At 50.7% G+C, this 18,204-nt stretch overlaps 1 protein-coding gene across 4 annotated transcripts in view; it reads right to left on the reverse strand.

The window, feature by feature from the left end:
* Positions 1–13,926, reverse strand: part of FRMD5 (FERM domain containing 5) — a 121,771-nt gene extending 107,845 nt beyond the window's left edge. For 3 of the 4 annotated variants that reach the window (XM_061594769.1, XM_061594768.1, XM_061594765.1), the window contains exon 1: positions 13,539–13,892. In XM_061594769.1, coding sequence (XP_061450753.1) covers positions 13,539–13,640 — 102 coding nt within the window. In that variant the 5' untranslated portion in view covers positions 13,641–13,892. Of the gene's footprint in view, positions 1–13,538 lie in introns of all 4 variants that reach the window. The other variant, XM_061594766.1, reaches the window with a different exon arrangement.
* Positions 13,927–18,204: the final 4,278 nt, after the last annotated feature.

Genomic DNA, 18,204 nt, shown 5'->3' on the forward strand with positions numbered 1-18,204 from the left:
CAAACGGTTGCCAGGAAAAGCTGCAGGCCTGCAACTGCCTGTGGGCCACCTTCTGCACCCCTAAGACATCTTAATGAACTAACACTCACTCAGGGCAAGAATGGAAGAGGGGTTGTGTTCCACCGGCTCTCAGCACAAAGTCAGAGTCTGTGGCTATGACCCGCGCTGAGCTGCTGCAACACACACCTGCACCCCCTCCTCATGGCTTTGCCCCTCTCCCAAAGCAAAAAGCACCTGACAGACATCTCCAAATGCTATTTTGTTTCCTTCCTGGCTTTTAGACCACAAAAACATCGTCCACTAAAGCTAGCAGTGGCCACTGAGATGGTGATGGAGCCTTTGGAAAATGTGCTACTATCTCTGCTGAATCACTATTCCTCCCACACATAGAGAGAGCGCAATCATGTAAGGAGTGTCAGAAAATTGCAGCTGTTGAAGAATCAGCAAAAGAAAGGCATCAAGGAGAAAGGCAGCAAGACGCAGGTTGCCTCAGATATGTGCTTGATGCATGCATGACAGGCACTGAAATGGCTTTTCATGATGCATTTGTAACAGTGCCCTGAGCTTATGGGTTGTGGTTGACAAGGGGCCATGCCTTTCCCTACGGCAAGTGTCATGCCCTGGACCAGGAATCCTCAGATACAGAGTCCTCCTACAACAGGAACCCTGAGGAGGCAATTGATCTACTCTCTGGTCCTTGCCACGTGAATCTGCGGGCACCAGAGCTCACATCTCACCCCTTGGACTCTGACTCCAGCCTCAATGAATGGACCACACACTCCTCAGAATATCAGACGTCGTCGCCCTGAGGAGCTTTCCACAATAGCTGCAAAAAAAGGCAGAAGCCCATTAATAGCCAGAGGCAGCACTCAGAGGGCCGGACCTTCCCTCTTGACTCCTCCAGAGCTGAGACTATAAAGCTTTCCCACTAACTACAAGACAATGCTGAGAGAAACTGCATTTTCAGCCTCCACTGCAGGACCACTAACTGTGTTCTTGAACCACTAGCTAGGCTCTTATCCAAGGTTCTGACCTTGCCATGCCCTCTGACCCAGAAACTCATGTCTGCTAGTCCCCACCTTGCTTGAGCCATGCACCCAAGATGCATCCCAGAAATGTCAACCCCAAAACCTGCAACTAGAGCAGCAGAGAACTGGCTGAGACAGGCAGGGTAGCCTTCTCCTTCCAGCTGCTTTGGACCACAACTCCCATCAGCCCCAGCCACCATGGCCAGGCTCCCATCAGCCCCAGCACAATACAGCTGTGCTGGCTGGGGCTGGCGGAAGTTGCAGCACAAAACACTGGGAGGGCACCAAGTTGGTGGAAACTAGAATAGGGCAAGTTTCTCTCCCTTTCGTCAGGAAATCTTTTCAACAAGTGATTAAAATAAAGTGCCAGACTTGAATTTGCAATGAGACCAGCACTTAATACCAAAACCTGGCAGCTGAGGCAGGGAAGAGGAAGCAGAATTCATCACTCCAGGAATAAAAGTGGCTTTTTACATAAGAGAGCATTCCAAAGAGAGAACTCAAGCCAGATTGATGTGGCCAAAAGGCAGAGGCAGGACTCCCAGCCGAAAAAGGAACAAACTCTGAAAACATTAAGGAGTTCTCTCTCTCTCTCTCTCTCTCTCTCTCTTTCTCTCTTTCTCTCTCTCTCTCTATGTGTGTGTGTGTGTGTGTGGCCAATGCAGACCAGCTTTCCAGCCGGGGTGCCAGAGAGAAGCCACTCTGACAGAGACAAATTGTTCACTGGTTTTCAGGCACTCAGTTGCATTGCCCAGGTTGAAGGTGCGTCTCTTCCAGAGCCAGGCCCCAAAATCCCAGGAAAGAGGGCAAGGCATGCAAAGAACTCAGTGGGCAACAGTCAGAAGGATGGGGAGGGAGAACAAGGTGGAGGGGGGCAGGCTGGAGTCCAGCCTGGGAACGTGGCATGCACAGTAGCCAGCACAATCCCTCTTGGTATTCCGTACCCAAAGGGCCATGCCCCCCCAGCCCATCCAAAGTTGAGGGGGTAAGAGCCCATCAATTCATCTCGTGCCCCCTGCTTGACAGAATCATCCCTTCCAGCTGAGCAAGGAATGTGCACGTGCTTGCGGGTCCCAGTTTCCCAGCGTCTGCCTTCAGTGACCAGCTGGCAAAGACCCCTTGAGATGTGGGTGGCACACCTTGAGACTGGACTTGCTGGCGTAACTGAAAGTGGCATTCGTCAAAGCATCTTGGCAATTTGGGGGATGTTTGCATTCGGGACATCAGCTAGGCTGCAATAATGTTGTCACGTCACTCTGTAAGCTTCACAATTTGACTGACAAATCATTGTCTCCTAGAGGGAAAAGTGGCCTATTGCGCCATGCTCAGGAAAGGGACAAGCCATAAAACATGCAGGGTTAAGGCATGCCCAAGGGTCAACCCTCCTCTGCAGCAGAACTACCCTGATGTTCCATGGCTACCTCTCCAAATGCAACTCCTTTAGGAAAGGGACACCTTCTCAGAATTCTGCCCTTGACCTTCCTCATGACACAAGAAGGGCCTGACCACAACTGCACAGCTTTGGGTATTAGAAGAAATAATTTTTGTAGAGACCTCTGGAGCCTTTTATGAATAGCATTAACCCCGGAGGACAGAAGCAGAATTGAAAGTGGTCTTGATATGCTGGAGCATTGGGCTGAAAACAACAAAATAAAATTTAACAGGGATAAGTGCAATGTTCTACACCTAGAAAAAAGAAACTGCATAGTTATAAGATGGGAGACACTTGGCTCAGTAATACTACATGCGAGAAGGATCCTGGAATTGTTGTTGATCACAAGCTGAATATGAGCCAACAGTGTGATGTGGCTGCAAAAAATACAAATGCTATTTTAGAATGCATTAACAGAAGTATAGTTTCCAAATCACATGAAGTACTAGTTCCCCTCTATTTGGCACTGGTTAGGTCTCATCTTGAGTACTGCGTCCAATTCTGGACACCACACTTTAAGAAGGATGCAGACAAACTGGAACAGGTTCAGAGGAGGGCAATGAGGATGATCAGGGGACTGGAGACAAAGCTCTATGAGGAGAGACTGAAAGAACTGTGTAGGTTTAGCCTTGAGAAGAGAAGACTGAGGGGAGATAGAATGGCAATTGCACTCTTCAAGTACTTTACCATACAGAGGAGGGCCAGGATCTCATCCCAGAGTGCAAGACATGGAATAATGGGCTCAACTTACAGGAAGCCAGGTTTTGGCTGAACATTAGGAAAAAAACTCCTAACTGTTAGAGCACTACAACAATGGAAGCAATGATCTCTGGAGGTGGTGGTCTCTCCAACCCTGGAGGCCTTCAAGAGGCAGCTGAACAGCCACCTGTCAGATATGTTTTAAGTTGGATTCCTGCACTGAGCAGGGGGTTGGAGTTGATGGCCTTAAAGGCCCCTTCCAACTCTACGATTCTATTATTCTAGCAGGCTACAAGTTCAGTTACTGCAGTCCCAAGAATAAAGATAGCCTCTCCCAGCATTTGAGGGTCTCCAAAGCTGGGTGGAAGGAATGAGCATCATACAAGCAAAGATGTTGCTTGGAATCAGAAAGTGCCGACTCAATCAAGTTGCACACAAACAGCCATAACATTCTCAGCTCCAATGAAAACAGAGTCCAAGTTTTACCAAGCGGGAAAACAAAAGAAGGCTGCGAGTATCCAAGTCTTAGACAGAGCGGGCACAAGGCCCCTGTTGCATTGCTGCAAAGCCACAAGTGGAAGCATACAAAGGCAACTCAGCACCCAGAAGGCAGCTGCCCAGCTCCGAAGGGACTGGAAAAGAGTGGCAGGAGGGAAATAGTGGAGGGATTGTCACATCACTGAGCACAGTGCTGGCCACATCAACAGGACCTTTGGAAACAGTGCAACATTGCCCTACAAGTACGGGATGATAATAACAACAATAATACGTACATCAAGTGCCAAGAGTCAGGACGCAACCAGACCACACATAACCAATTGGCTGTTCTGAATGAGAACATGGACCTGAGTGTGCCTATTTCCTTCTCCCTCCCAGCCCATTTTCCCTTTGTGTCACATCTGTTTCAAGTGTAAGCCTGAGGGCAGAGACCTTTTTTGTTTAGTGACCTCTATGCTGCTCTTGGAGTTATTTTTGGCTGAAGAATGGGACAAATAAATAAGTCAGCTTGTACCCTGTTAGACCAGGAGAAGGGGCAGGGGGAAAGGGCACTTTCTTACCAGCTTCTTCACGCAAGTCAAGCACACTGATGAGGCTGCAGAACATACACTACAGCTGAGGCAGGTCCGAATGACCGAGGGCCCCTCCGGAATGGTTGTTTTGGGCAGGTGTTTTCTGCATCATGCCAGTGATGCAATAATAGTGCAGAGTGGTGGTGGTTTTATACTGGACCATCCATCCACATATTCCACTTCATTAGTTGTTCTGGGAGCCTTACCCAGCGTAACGGTATTATTGCTATCTGGAGGGGCTCGCTTGCCATACAGCACAACAGAAGCAGGACAAAAAGAAATAAATAGGTGGAACATTTGTGGTATGAAACGTTAAAGGATTTCATCAGGAAGCTACGAGACATGCACTAACTGCAAACACAGCAGTATGTCCACCCTGAAATTTTTGCAGACGCAGGCGGTATTGAAGGGAGGGCTGCGTGCGACGAGCCCAATACCATCGTGAGCATAGATCATCACACGTGCACAAGAAAAAGGACTGGAGGGGCCTTGACCTGTTTGCTGGCTCCCCTGTTAAGCCATCTGCCTCCATCCACATGCCTGGTTCACCAGCCACACAACCAAACTCAGTCTGGTCGTGTTTGGCTTTGAGAAAATTTCCACTGGGGCAAAATGCTTGGGATCCAAGTCACCTTTAAGCACAACAAAAAAGAAAGGCAAAATAGGCTCTCTTTGGGAGGAAGGGTGGGATATAAATTTAATAAATAAATAGTTAAAAGTGCTTGTTGTCCAAAATAATTTTTGATCATTCTATGTGGAATCCAATATCTTCAAACCAACCTGTGATTCCTACATTGATTACATAAACAAACATTCCATTTTTTAAACAAAGCCAAGTTCCTAGTTCTCATGCTTGTGCATGCGTATTTGTAAATATAAAGTAAGCATCCATTAAAACCTGAGTGTCGGGGAGAGTGCCCAAAGAATCTACCCAAGATATGAGCCTTTCTTCCAAAGCTCCTCTTAACATTATGACCTCTGACCCTCCTTATTGACCCTTATTTACTTCAAGCTGCCCTTCCCTGGGCAAAAACTACAGCTGCTGTCTCTCAGCCCAATCTACCTCACAGGGTTGTTGTGAGAATGAAATGAGGAGGGGGAGAACCACATATGCCACTTTGAATTCCTTGGAGAAAAGGTGGGCTATAAAAGTAGTAAATGCACCTGGTGTACTCTAATTCTGCCAGGTTTGCAACACATCTCATTTTGACCCAGGAAGAGGCTGATGGATAACTCTGCCTGTACTGGACTCAGCAGATGACACACTTAGCTCAGCACCTCTTCCATGGTGGACGTGAACTCCCCCTCAGTGGCTGCAAGTGTGGCCTGGTGTGGTAGTGGTGGTGGCAGAGGATTCTCACATGCAACCAGTAATGGTTCCTCCACTGCAGTCCTTCAGACCTGCAAGCAGGGCCTTTCTAGAAGCCATTCTGCTATAATTTAATTTCTTATTCTAAGGAGACAGCAAGGGACAGAAGCAAAGGGGGCAGACTTGCCTCTTAATGAGGTCACACCATACATATCCTAGTTGCACCCTCCTGGATTTAGGTTTTCTCCAGGACTGGCCTATATAAGGCAAAAATAGAATCGGGGCTACAGTATAACGAACCCAAAAGGCCACCTAGAGCACCCTCCTGCAGCCAAGACACGGATTCACCCACACTGGAACACAATTCATCCTCCAGCCCATTGCAGCACCCTCACACATTTCTGCAATGCCCCACCCAGGCCTTCATTCTGCTTTCACATGTTCCCAGGCACTTTGTTCTCTGCGAGAATTTTCATGCAAGCCTACAACTTTGAGGGTCTCTTTCTAGGGCTTCCCAATACCCAGCTTGAGAAGGAAGAATTGGAACACTTCTGGCCCTATAGCAGCTCAGAGCTCCTCATCTCAGGCTGCCTACATGCCGTACATTTAAAGCACATTACTTCCCCCAATGAATCCCGGGAACTGTAATTTATTAACGGTGCTGGGAATCGTAGCTCCAGTTCCTAGGATTCTTTGGAGAAGCCATGTGCTTTAACTGTATGGGTATACACAGACTTGGCCATGGTGAGGCTGCCAGTCCTCTATTCAGGCAAGCTCATATATTGTCTGAGCTTCAAGGAGCAGAAAGCCATGCACAGCCCACTGGGAACACGGTGGGGCAGATGTGATCTTCCCTACCTCCCCCTCAGGAGGCTGAGATACCAGAATTGGCAGGGATCGAGGTACAGACTGAACAGCCAGGTTTTTACTGTAGTTTATCCAAAAAGCAAAAACTTTGAGGTGTATAAGAAATGCAGTGAATGTATTCCTGACGACCCACGTTTACTGATCTCCATGGTAGCGTGCTCTGGAATCCCATGAGATACAAACATGTCCCATGCAAACAGCATGATTTGCACCCAGGTCTCCAAGAGTGCCCAACATCCAGCTAAAGGCTTTTCATCCTTCTGTTGGAGAGAGTGTATCAGAAGTCCCCAAGCCAATTCATGTCACTATCTTCACTGTTGCCAACCAAGAAAATGGAGCACTGACAAATTTTAAAAGTATCTCTACAGCACCCATCTTTAAAGGTCTTATATCAATCTTGTAAAGACCTGGACATTTCGTATGCACAACATGAATGTGGACTCTGTCATTGCTTGTTTTGGTGCAGTTTGTACTAAGTATAGAAATAAGTTATTTTTTTAAAACATCAAGAAGGAATATGCCACTGTAAGTGAGCCATAAGAATTCAGAGACTTAAGGTTCTTCCAACACAAGATATACAGCAGCCAGGCATAAATACTTTTGTGGAAATCTGTTTGTGCCAAACAGAATCTCTCTCTATAGAATCATAGAATAGTGGAGCTGGAAGGGGTCCACGAGGCCATCGAGTCCAACCCCCTGCTCAATGCAGGTATCCAAATTAAAGCATCGCCCAACAGGCAGCTGTCCAGCTGTCTCTTGAAGGCCTCCAGTGTTGGAGAACCCACCACCTCCCTAGGTCATTGGTTCCATTGCTATGCTGCTCTAACGGTTAGGAAGTTTCTCCTGATGTTCAGTTGAAATCTGGCTTCCTGCAACTTGGGCCTGTTATTCCATGTCCTGCACTCTGAAATGATTGAGAAGAGATCCCGGCCCTCCTCTGTGTGGCAACCTTTCAAGTACTTGAAGAGTGCTATCCTATCTCCCCTCAGTCTTCTCTTCTCCAGGCTAAACATGCCCAGTTCTGTCAGTCTCTCCTCGCAGGGCTTTGTTTCCAGCCCCCTGATCACTGAGGGTATTAGATCACTCTCACCAGGGAAGGACCACATAACTCAGTGGCGGAGCCCCTGCATTGCCTGCAGAAGGTCCATGTTCAATCCCCAATGGCGGCATCTCCAGATAGGGGTGGAAACCTGGAGAGCCGCTGCCAGTCAGTGTAGACAACACTAAAGCGAGATGGCCCGGGGTCCAAGCTGGTAGAAGACTTGGTCATAAGCATCCCCTGCACCAGCAAACCAGACTCTTGCACTGAGAGATCTGAGGTTCACACAAGACTTGTGAACATGCACACACTCCCCACCGCCAGCCCCTAACTGAGCCCGAAACTGGCCCAGCCTTCTCACCACTTACAAAAGGCCCAAGTAGGAGAACTGCACCTTCATGATGAGTCCTGCAAATAGTAAGCAGAAGGCCAGCTCCAAAATCTGAGAGAGCCTGGCATCAATTATGAAATAACAGATGGCAACCCAAAATGCCCCGCGACTGAACACACAGATGCCCAACTTTTCAAGCGCATAGTCTGTGCTCAGAGCAGCCGCTCTATGCGCCACAATTCAACAGCCCTGGAGGGCCGAGTCTGTGCACACAGCCCTTCCAATGCATTCATGCTTACCTGCGATAGATGTGTGTGGCCAGCAGATAACAAACATGCTACCACATTAAGCTGAGAGGTTGTACATGTCACTGGCGTGCACAGCCACGAGGAAGGGCCATCGCAGCTCTGTGGCAGAGCATCTGCCTTGCATGCAGAAGGCTGCAGGTTCAGCCCCCAATGGCGTCTCCAGGGAGGGCTGAGAGTGACTCCCTGCCTGGAACCCCAGAGGGCCGCTGGAGGTCAGTGTAGACCATACTGACCTAGAGGGACCAGTGGCCTGACTCACCGGAAGGCACCTTAAGTGTACATTCAGAGGTATTGATTGTCAAGGCAAAGAACGAAGTAGCAGCAGGTGAACTTTCCCTAGTTGGACTCAGAATTGGGCTCAGCCTGCTGCTCTTCAGCCAAAGAGCAGCTGACAAAGATCGGAAGCAAGACAGCCCCTGCCCTCAGGCTGACAAACGAGGAGGCACAAAAGGCAAAGGGGTTGGGAGGGAGGAAGAAAAGACGCCAACTCAGGCAATGTGTTTAGTTTGCTCTGAACAATCACAACCTGTTCTTATGAGCAGCTGCAGTGTTAAACTTTCAAGGGAGGGCCTCAGTCTTCTGGGGTGTAGCAAAAAATCTGCCTGTATCTGGCATGTCCTTCCATAGAAAGTACGGGGGCAGGTGGTCCAAATGACACACACACGCACCTTCCACAGAGCTGCTGCTGCAGGCGGTTCATAGTCCAAGATGGGCAGCAGGCAGCGGCCTCCAAACACACTGGGCCTCCCTCCAGCCTTCCTGTAGCTAGCTGCAATGCAGGTGGATGTTACTGGCCTTACTTGAATCTGCTGGTTTTGCACCACTACCCTTCAAGACGGGAAAGGTACTTCATGAAGGATAAAGCCTCCAATGGCTACTAGCCACAATGGCTACGCTCTGCCTCCACAGTCAGAGGCAGCGCGCCTTTTAATAACAGTTGCTGGAAATCACTAGGAGGGGGTCGTGCCTGCAGGCTTCCCCTTGGGGTATCTGGCTGCTGAGGGGCCACTGGGCAGAGTCAGCAGTTGGCTGTTCTTATGTTTTTAAGGCTCAGAGGGGGCATTCCCACCCCCAGAGCAGATGATCCTACTGGGAGGTGGAAGCTCAGCTACCCCCACAACCTGGCCCCTCATGAGCCCCAGATCCCAGCCTCAGCAATCTCTTCCTGGCACCCTGAAGAACTGCGCTTCCCAGGGCTCCTTGCCACAGGGATGCTCTAGTCTAGGGAGAGGGAGGTAGGGAGGACTCCTCAGAGAGACACCTTGGCTTGGGGGAAGGGGTGGCACAGCACTGAAAGGCTCTTCCCCCATACAGATGGAAATCTAAGCCAGAATAATACTGCATTAGTGATGGACTTATGCTGGGCCATTGACCCACCATTCCACTTGATCAGTTGTTTCACAATGCTTCCTTAAGGTTATTGCACTTTTGTCATCTGGAGGGACACACTTGCACTGCGGTGCAGCAAAAGGAGGCCCAACCCCCCCTCATCCCCTTGAACATTTGTGGTATGAACATTTACAGGATTTCAGCAGGAAGATCTGAAGCATGCACCGGTTGGAAAGGAAGCAATATGTCCTCTCTGAAACCTTTGACAGGTGCAACAGTACTGAAAGCAGTGAAACCACTGAACACAAATAATCACGAATGCACAATAAAAAGTAAGTCTGGAGGAGCCCTACATTGTCACGTGGCAAGCAGTTTGCTCTTCAGCTGGCGGGGGGGGGGGAAGAGCTTGGTGCTCCTCTCCTGACTGTGCTCGGCTTTTCTGTGCAAGCAGAAGAGGGACTTGTGCAAAAAAAAGTGCAACCTTTCTTTGTACAGCTGTCTACGCTTCTTACTGTTGGCAAACATGGGAAGTCTGGAGAAAGGGGAGGAGGAGGGGAGCCCCTCAGGCCCTGAGACTTCATGGCACTGCAGCAAATGAGGGAGCAAAGAAATGTGACCCCAGGATTGGCCATGCAGAGCTCAGAGCCCGGCCTTGTACCCCATCGACAACCTTGGGCAGGTTCTCAGCTGCACCCGTTTGCCTTCTGAAAAATGAAAGAGGAGAGGGCCTGCTGCATCTGGTTTACCGCAGGTAGTGGCAAAGAGACAAGCAACTTGCCCCAGGCCAGAAAGTGAATAAGCAGCAACTAGGAGGGCCACCCTTGACCCCCACATCCTGCAGGGTCAGGCTCTGCATGACTCCTTTCTCTCAACTTTGGGTGGAGTTGAAGGGAGGTTGATGGGGCAGGACTTGGGGGGTAGGACTTGCAGCTCTCTCCCCTCTTAAGAGACACCAGCCATTGCCAACAATGTAGATCCCAACACCATCACCCCAAAAGGCTCTAGTCTTGCTCTTTAAAAAGCCAAGTAAACACAACCAACCAGGTCAGCCCTCTGGAACCACTCTAGGTGATGCCTGGATTAATTTTCCATCACAGGATGGGTGGGGGATCAGAAGATTCCCCCACTGTTTGCTCTGCACACCTTCCCTTCTTGCACAAGCCCTAAAAAGGGTATAGATGGATTCATATCCACCTTTATTTGAAAGGCTGCCTTATCTTTCTGACAAACTGGATCCCTTCCTCAAAGGCTCACAAATGTCATGCACTACAGATGGGCTCCGCTGCCTCTCCAATCTGCCACCCCCCACTCATTTGGGTGCAGCTCAGCTACAAATCATTTTAACTAAACCTTCAACAATGAACAGTCATGTATATCTTCTGATTTGGAAGCCTGTTATTCTTTGCATAGCTTAATTAAAACAATATACTATACAGATAGTACATACATCTCTGTACTGTATTCATTTTTTGTAAAAATCAAAATGGTGTATACATTTTTTTTTAAAAAGCTCTTGAAACAAAATCCCTGAACACAGGTAAGCGGATTCTGCATTTTCTAAAGGAATGACCTTCAGAATTCCCTCTCGGGTTGGCAAGCCTCTAGGCCTAGCAGGCAGCAGTTTCTTTCAATGGCAAATATTACACATCACCATTGTTTATATTTCTCACAGGCTATAAATGTTGTCGCCCAGATAGAGAGTGCAAAAAGCAGAGCTCACAATCCTTTTCTCACCCCCCCGATACACACACAGATGTCAATGTGACTGCAGCCACCTGGAAAGCCAAAGGCCCACCTTATTGCTAACCTCCGAGCACATCATTCACTGCCACCGGAACCACATAGCTAGATCACACACTGAATGCAGCAGCATCAGAGATGGAAATCTTCACACACTGTCATCAAGCCGGCTTAAACTATCTTCCAGCAGCAACCCAAATCCCAAACATCCTACTCTGTTCATCATGTAAATGCTATGGATAGACAGGGCAGACAAGTCAGGGCCACACAATCTATGGCAAATTAGGTGCACAGAAAGCCACCTGGGGTGAAATAGAAGGAATCAGTTTGTCATCAGAAAAATGTGGCAGAAAAGAGATTCGTGGTTCACAGAATTTTTCCACAGCAAATAGCTGAAGCAAGGATCTGCTAACAGCCCTTGCGTTGATTACAAGCAAGAATCTTGTTGCCCCAAACTCTTCCTTGTTCTAAAACAACAGCAACACATTGCAGACTCCTACATGCATTATTGGGACACACAGACCAACGCACCAGCCTGGGTGCTTTGCAATACCTGGCATGACCAGTGCATATAGAAAGCCAGGGTAGAACCATCCTGTAAACACACACTTTCCTAGGAATCAGCCCCAATCAACATAGTAGGGCTTGCTTGCAAGGCAACGTGAACAGGATGGCATTATTAGGGGCAGCTGGGGTGATGTGTGCATTATGCGTTCAGCCCCAAACCATGCCAACCTTTGGCCAAGGCTCACATTTTGCCACAGCTCCTGCTAACACAACGAGGCTGGCAAGACGCACATTAAAAAGAGTCCTGGGGTGAAGCTGCCTCCAGTTCACCAGGATTCTGTCTTGAAATTATACATCAGCTTCCAAAATCTCACAGGGCCACTCCCTGACAAGAAATGTGTTGGTGGCAGAGGGTTTTGTGATGTAGCAGCATCTAGGAGTTTGTGCACTGAACATACAGCGTGGAAACAGAAATGCCACTGAAAGAAAATTAATGCACGAGATATCTGCTAATAATTCAGAATCTCAAAGGCAGAGGAGAGGAGATAACAAAACAGAGTGTTTGAGATCCTTTGCTCCGTACATGCCACCCCTCCAGTGACCTTGATCAGTAAGCACCGGATCACCTTTACAGATCACCTGAGCAGGTGCTTCAACATCTCTCTCTCTTGTTCCCTCCACCCCACCCCTAAAATCTCCACCTGGGGTGGGTTATTCCATCTGTGTGGTGGCATCACTACACAAGCACAATAGCACCAGAATCAGACCCTTCGCTTCCAGTTAAAACTGTGACACTTCTAGTCAAGGCTTTGGGGAAACGTTCTGGCCTAATCCACGGAAGCCTGAAAACGAAAGTGGGTCTCAGTGGGAGGACAGTCCTCTCCCACAGCTGGCTATGCTCTTCTGTCACCAACTGGGGGCCAACAGATCCCCTGATTCCAGCCTGACGGGTGTCCAAAGGGGTTGAACCAGGCCACGTTACGCGGGAGATTTAATGAATGGGGGCAGCTACAATCACAAGCTACGGCGGGCCCCTCCACTCCTCCGCATCCTCCACTCGGAGGGGAACACGGCACGCAGCGCGTTTCCTCACGAACAAGACCCAGAGGCATCCGCGGGAAGGGCTGTGCGCGCCCTTATCTCGCGTCGGAAGCGCTGCCACTCGCAAAGGGGGCGAAGCCTGCCTGCCCGCCCAGTGCAGGAGGGCCTTCGCCAGCGGGGGCAGGCGGCAGCGCCAAGTCGCCCCACGCCGGGCCACGAGCCGCGCGCCTCCTTTAAGCCAGGAGAGGACACCTACCTGGCGGCAGAAAGGGGCGCCCTCCCCCCGCCCAGGAACCTCCCCCACGTCCCTCCCTCCAGGTCTCCCCGCCCCGCCGCGCCCCTCGGCAGCAGCCCCTGCCCAGCCTGGAGATGGGACACGGGGGGAGAGAAGCAGAGCGGCACCCCCTCCTCGCCGCCGCCGCCGCTTGGCAAAAGAGACACGGAGCTTTGCAGGAGAGGCGGCTTTCTCTCCTCGGCCGCCGCCGCCTGGTGCAATGCCAGCCCGAGGAGCTCCCCAACGCGCAAGGGTGATGGCGGCGGCGCTACAGGTTTCGCCTCCGCTTTGTTCTTCACCGCCGGCAGCGGCCGCGGCGAAGTTGGCGCTGCCGGCGGGGAAGTTGCGCTCTCGCTGAGCCGCGGCGCTCGCCGACTGAAGGACCACCAGCGCTGCGCTCCGCCGACGGCTGCAGGCGAGTTTCTGCCGCCGCCGGCGCGCGGGTCTGGACGGGGCGCTGGAGGTTCCCGGGCCCGCCGCTCCCTCCGCAGCGTTCCCTGCGCCGCCGCGGTCTCGGGCCGGGCTGGGCTGGGCTGAGGGGGGTCCCGGGCGCGAGGCACGAACCTGGAAGGTGCAGGAGTACTCGCTGTCGTCCAGGAGGCGGACGGTGCAACTGTAGTCGCGCTCCAGGCTCCTGCTGCTGCCGCTCATCAGCCGGCTAAGCATCTTTGCCGCGCGACGGAGGAGGAGGAGGAAGGAGGAGGGGCGGCGGCGCCTCGGGGGGCGGCCCCTTTACATGCTGGTGGGTGCCGCCGCCGCACAAAGCCCGGCGAGAAGGAGGAGGAGAGCGCGGCGCGGCGCGGCGCAGCAGCAGGAGCCGCGGCCGGCGGGAGGGGCTGGTGCGCTGCGCCAAGCCAGGCCCGCTCCAGCCGCCGCTGCCAGGGCCAATCCCGGCCCGACGCCGCCTCTGACGGCCTCCGGCGCAGACCGAGGCACCACCTCCGCCGCGCTCGGGGCGGGGGAACCGCGGGGAGGGCCGCCCCCGTCGCGACAGCAGGCAAGAGAACCAGCGCAGGAGCAGCTCCCCACGAGGACACTGCGGGCCAGGAGAGCCGCTTGCTTCGGCCCGGCTCGAGGCGGGGCGGGGTTCTTTCTTCCGAAGCCTCAGTGCCCGCCTCCGCCTTTTGCCTCCATGCTCCTGCCAAGGTGCGCTTCCCGCCGGCCCGCGACAGGGGAGGGTAGGAAAGCCGGTTCTGCCCCCCCCAATAGGGGGCGCAATACCCCCGCCCCCAAGTTCGAGAAAAGGCAGCCAAAGTGATGGGGGGGCTTCCTCTGGAGAAGTGCGCCCGGGCCCAGGTGGGAACACGCCCACGCCCGGCCGGGGGTACGGGAAGGCCCCAGAATTCAGGGCACCTCCGGGACGGGAGAGGGTTCCGGCAAGCAATAACAAAGGCTTCCCTCTCTCCTTTCCTTTCGCCGGCAGGACGGAGGCCTTCGAAAGAGGGTGCCTGGGAATTAAGCAGCCAACCCTGCTGTGCCCAAACTCCACCAGGGTGCCAGCAAAGAGTTAACTGGGGACAGGCAGGCCACCGGCCAGCAGCCCCTCCCCTACGTCCACTGGCAGCCTCCAAATGTTCCCGCAGGGCAGCTCCCATCTTCCCTGCCCTTATCCACGCTGCAAGGGCTGATGGAGTCTGGGAACATCTGGAGGGCCACCGGTGCCCCATCCCTCCTCAAAGGCGCCACCGATGGGCATGTGCAGCGTCCAGCTTCGCGATGCTGGCTTTCACCTGGAAGGCATTCATTTGCCAGGAGAACCCTTTGTGACCACAAGTTTTGGCACCGGCTGCAACCCTAAGGCTGTCAAGTACCAGAATTAGCATTCTGAAGTTAGGGACAGCATCAGAAGGGCTCCTTTCTCTTTGTAGGCCCAGAGACAGAGGGTCCGTGAGGAAGGCTGGGTCACCCCTGGTTGCTTTCTTGGGGGGAACTGTAATTTTAAGCCTCAGATCATTGCCCACAAAACCACAGACAGGGAAGGGAATCTTTCCGTTTCCTCCCCCCAAAGAAGCTTCAAAGGTGCCTAGCACAACCCCCAGCATCTAAAATTAGGGAGCTTTCTTACCTAGGAGCACCTCTTAAGACACATGCTGTTTTCATACAAGTGGCCCACAAAAGAATAAGGGAGATGGGCAGAGCAATCCAGTGGAGATTAAGCTGGCGTAAGGGGCACCACATCCAGCTGCCACTTGCAAGGGTTCATGGAGGGGAGGAGCTGACTGCACCGGCAGGACGCAGCAGAAGGAAAGAAAAGACACAGCAGCCCAGCCTGGCAACGGAGAGGTCTTCTGTATCTTTAAAAGTTGTGCAGGGGAAGGGAGAATTCCACCTTGTGGTTTTTCCCATGACAGTGTTGCAAGAACACCTGCGCTTGGCTGACTTTCTCTTCTCCTAAAGATACAGGATCAGTCTCAGGCCCTGAGCCTGGCAACCCTAGGTGACCAGCATTTGGCGGGAAGGCGTGCAGGGCTCCTAGCAGTTCCTGGACCCCCACCCTACAGCTCTGACCTCACTGAAAGGGGGGGCTTGGAGCAGCCAGGCATGGCCAGCTCATTTCACAGCAATTGCAAGTCTCTCTCTCTCTCTCTCTCTCTCTCTCAACATTTATCTTTTCCACCTGTGTGCATGAAGCTCACGGACCACACGTTGGGAACCTCTGATTTAGAGGGCACCAGGTTGGTGAAGGCTGCTCTAATAGTGTCAGCACTGCAGCCCATTCAGAGGAGAGATCTCTATATATAGTTGTAACAGCAGGATTGCTGCATCTAGCTCTCTTCCTGGGACGTTCACTGCTGCAATGCTTCCCTCTTCCCCAGTTTTTTCCACATCTGTCACAGAGGTCCCTGACTCACTGCTTTTTGATGCCTTTCTGACATTAAAATAGGTCTGCAGATTCCTTCCTTCCTGCGTAGGCAATTTCTCTTGCATCCTACAGCTTGCTCTTTTAAGTTCAGCGAAATGTTTTTCCCATCAGAGGTAGGGTTTGCTTTCTTTTTATTCTTCTTCTTATGATAAAAAAGACAATTCACATACATGAAATCATCAGATTGTTCTGTGTATAATTAGAATATCAGATTTTAAATAATAAAGAAATAATACAGAAAAAAGAAAGACATCAACCAATTAGCACTTCAGGTCATATTAATTTAACACTAAAGTCAGGATCATTCACACTATGGTATTCCTGATCTCTATGTATGGATATGAAAGTTGGACAGTGAAAAAAGCGGATAAGAGAAAAATCAACTCCTTTGAAATGTGGTGTTGGAGGAGAGCTTTGCGCATACCATGGACTCAGAAAAAGACCAATAATTGGGTGTCAGAACAAATTAAACCAGAACTGTCACTAGAAGCTAAAATGATGAAACTGAGGTTATCATACTTTGGACACATCATGAGAAGACATGATTCACTAGAAAAGACAGTAATGCTGGAAAAACAGCAGGGAGTAGAAAAAGAGGAAGGCCGAACAAGAGATGGATTTATTCCATAAAGGAAGCGACAGATTACAAGATGTGAACAGGGTGGTTCATGACAGATGCTATGAGAGGTCACTGGTTCATAGGGTTGCCAGAAGTCGTAATCAATTTGAAGGCACATAACAAAAGTACACAGTTCAATATGATCCTGAAATTTTAAATTCCAATAGTTTATGAACAAATTCCATCTTGTGATTCAACTCATCCCTTCCTCCTTTTACAATATGTTAACTTTGTCCAAAAAAGCTATAGTCCAGATTTTCATTTAACATTACATTGTATCTGGCAGAATGGCAGATTTCCAATCCTTGGCTATCACCAACTTTGCTGAAATTAATAATGTCAGCATTCTAAATCTGTCTCCCTAACAATATCTTTTAGGCAACTAAGAAGCATTTACTTCCAGTCAATAATAATAATAATAAATAAAATTTTATTTCTAGGCCGCCTATCTGGCCGAATTAACGGCCACTCTAGGCGGCGTACATAGACTAAAATATAACATAGAGTAAAATATAACATATAATACAAAACAACAACAAGTATACTCAATCCAAACCTACCCCCATCACACAAAAATTTAAACTAAATTAGACAGAGGTCTCGAAGGCCTGCCTAAAAAGCCATGTTTTCAGTTCTCGGCGGAAGCCTGTCAGGGAGGGGGCATAGCGGAGATCATAAGGCAGAGAGTTCCAGAGGGCGGGGGCCACAATTGAAAATGCCCTCTCTCTGGTCCGCACCAGCTTAGCTGTTTTGACTGGTGGGACCGAGAGAAGGTCTTAGGAGGCTGATCTCGTTTGGCAGCCTATCTGGTGATGCTGAAGGCGTTCCTTTAGATAAACTGGACCAAAACCATGTAGGGCTTTAAAGGTTAAAACCAACACCTTGAATTGGGCCCGGTAAACAACTGGTAGCCAGTGCAGATCTTTAAGTACTGGAGTGATACGGTCTCGGCGGCGGCTGTTCTTGATCAGACGTGCCGCCGCGTTCTGTACCAGCTGTAATTTCCGGACCGTCTTCAAGGGTAGCCCCACATAGAGCGCATTACAATAGTCTAAGCGAGAGGAGACCAGGGCATGTACCACCCGTGGGAGCAGATGGACAGGGAGGTAGGGTCGCAGCCTTTGTATCAAATGTAATTGATACCAAGCTGCCCGGCTCACCGCCACGACCTGAGCCTCCATGGACAGCTGAAAATCAAGAACAACACCGAGGCTGCGAACCTGGTCCTTCAGGGACAATCTTACCCCATTCAACACCAGGTCAAAATCACCCAACTTCCTCCTATCTCCCACAAGCAGTACCTCGGTCTTGTCGGGGTTCAGCTTCAGCCTGTTTCCTCCCATCCATTCACTTACGGCCTCCAGGCACTTGGAAATGGTATCCACAGCCATCTCTGGTGAGGACTTAAATGAGAGATAGAGCTGAGTGTCATCCGCATATTGGTGACACTGCAGCCCAAATCTCCTGATGATGCCCCCCAGCGGCTTTATATAGATGTTGAATAGCATGGGAGAGAGGATAGAACCCTGTGGCAGACCACAATTGAGAGGCCGTCTGAAGCCTCATCTCCCAATGCCACCCGCTGGTGCCTATCAGAGAGATAGGAATGGAACCACCGTAAGACAGTGCCTCCTATTCCCATTCCCCTCAGGCGATCCAGGAGGATACCGTGGTCAACGGTATCAAAAGCCGCTGAGAGGTCCAGGAGGACGAGGAATGTATGTTCACCTCTGTCCAACGCCCTCCTC

The sequence above is a fragment of the Rhineura floridana genome, chromosome 14, assembly GCF_030035675.1.
Source record: "Rhineura floridana isolate rRhiFlo1 chromosome 14, rRhiFlo1.hap2, whole genome shotgun sequence".
Lineage (NCBI taxonomy): Eukaryota > Metazoa > Chordata > Lepidosauria > Squamata > Rhineuridae > Rhineura > Rhineura floridana.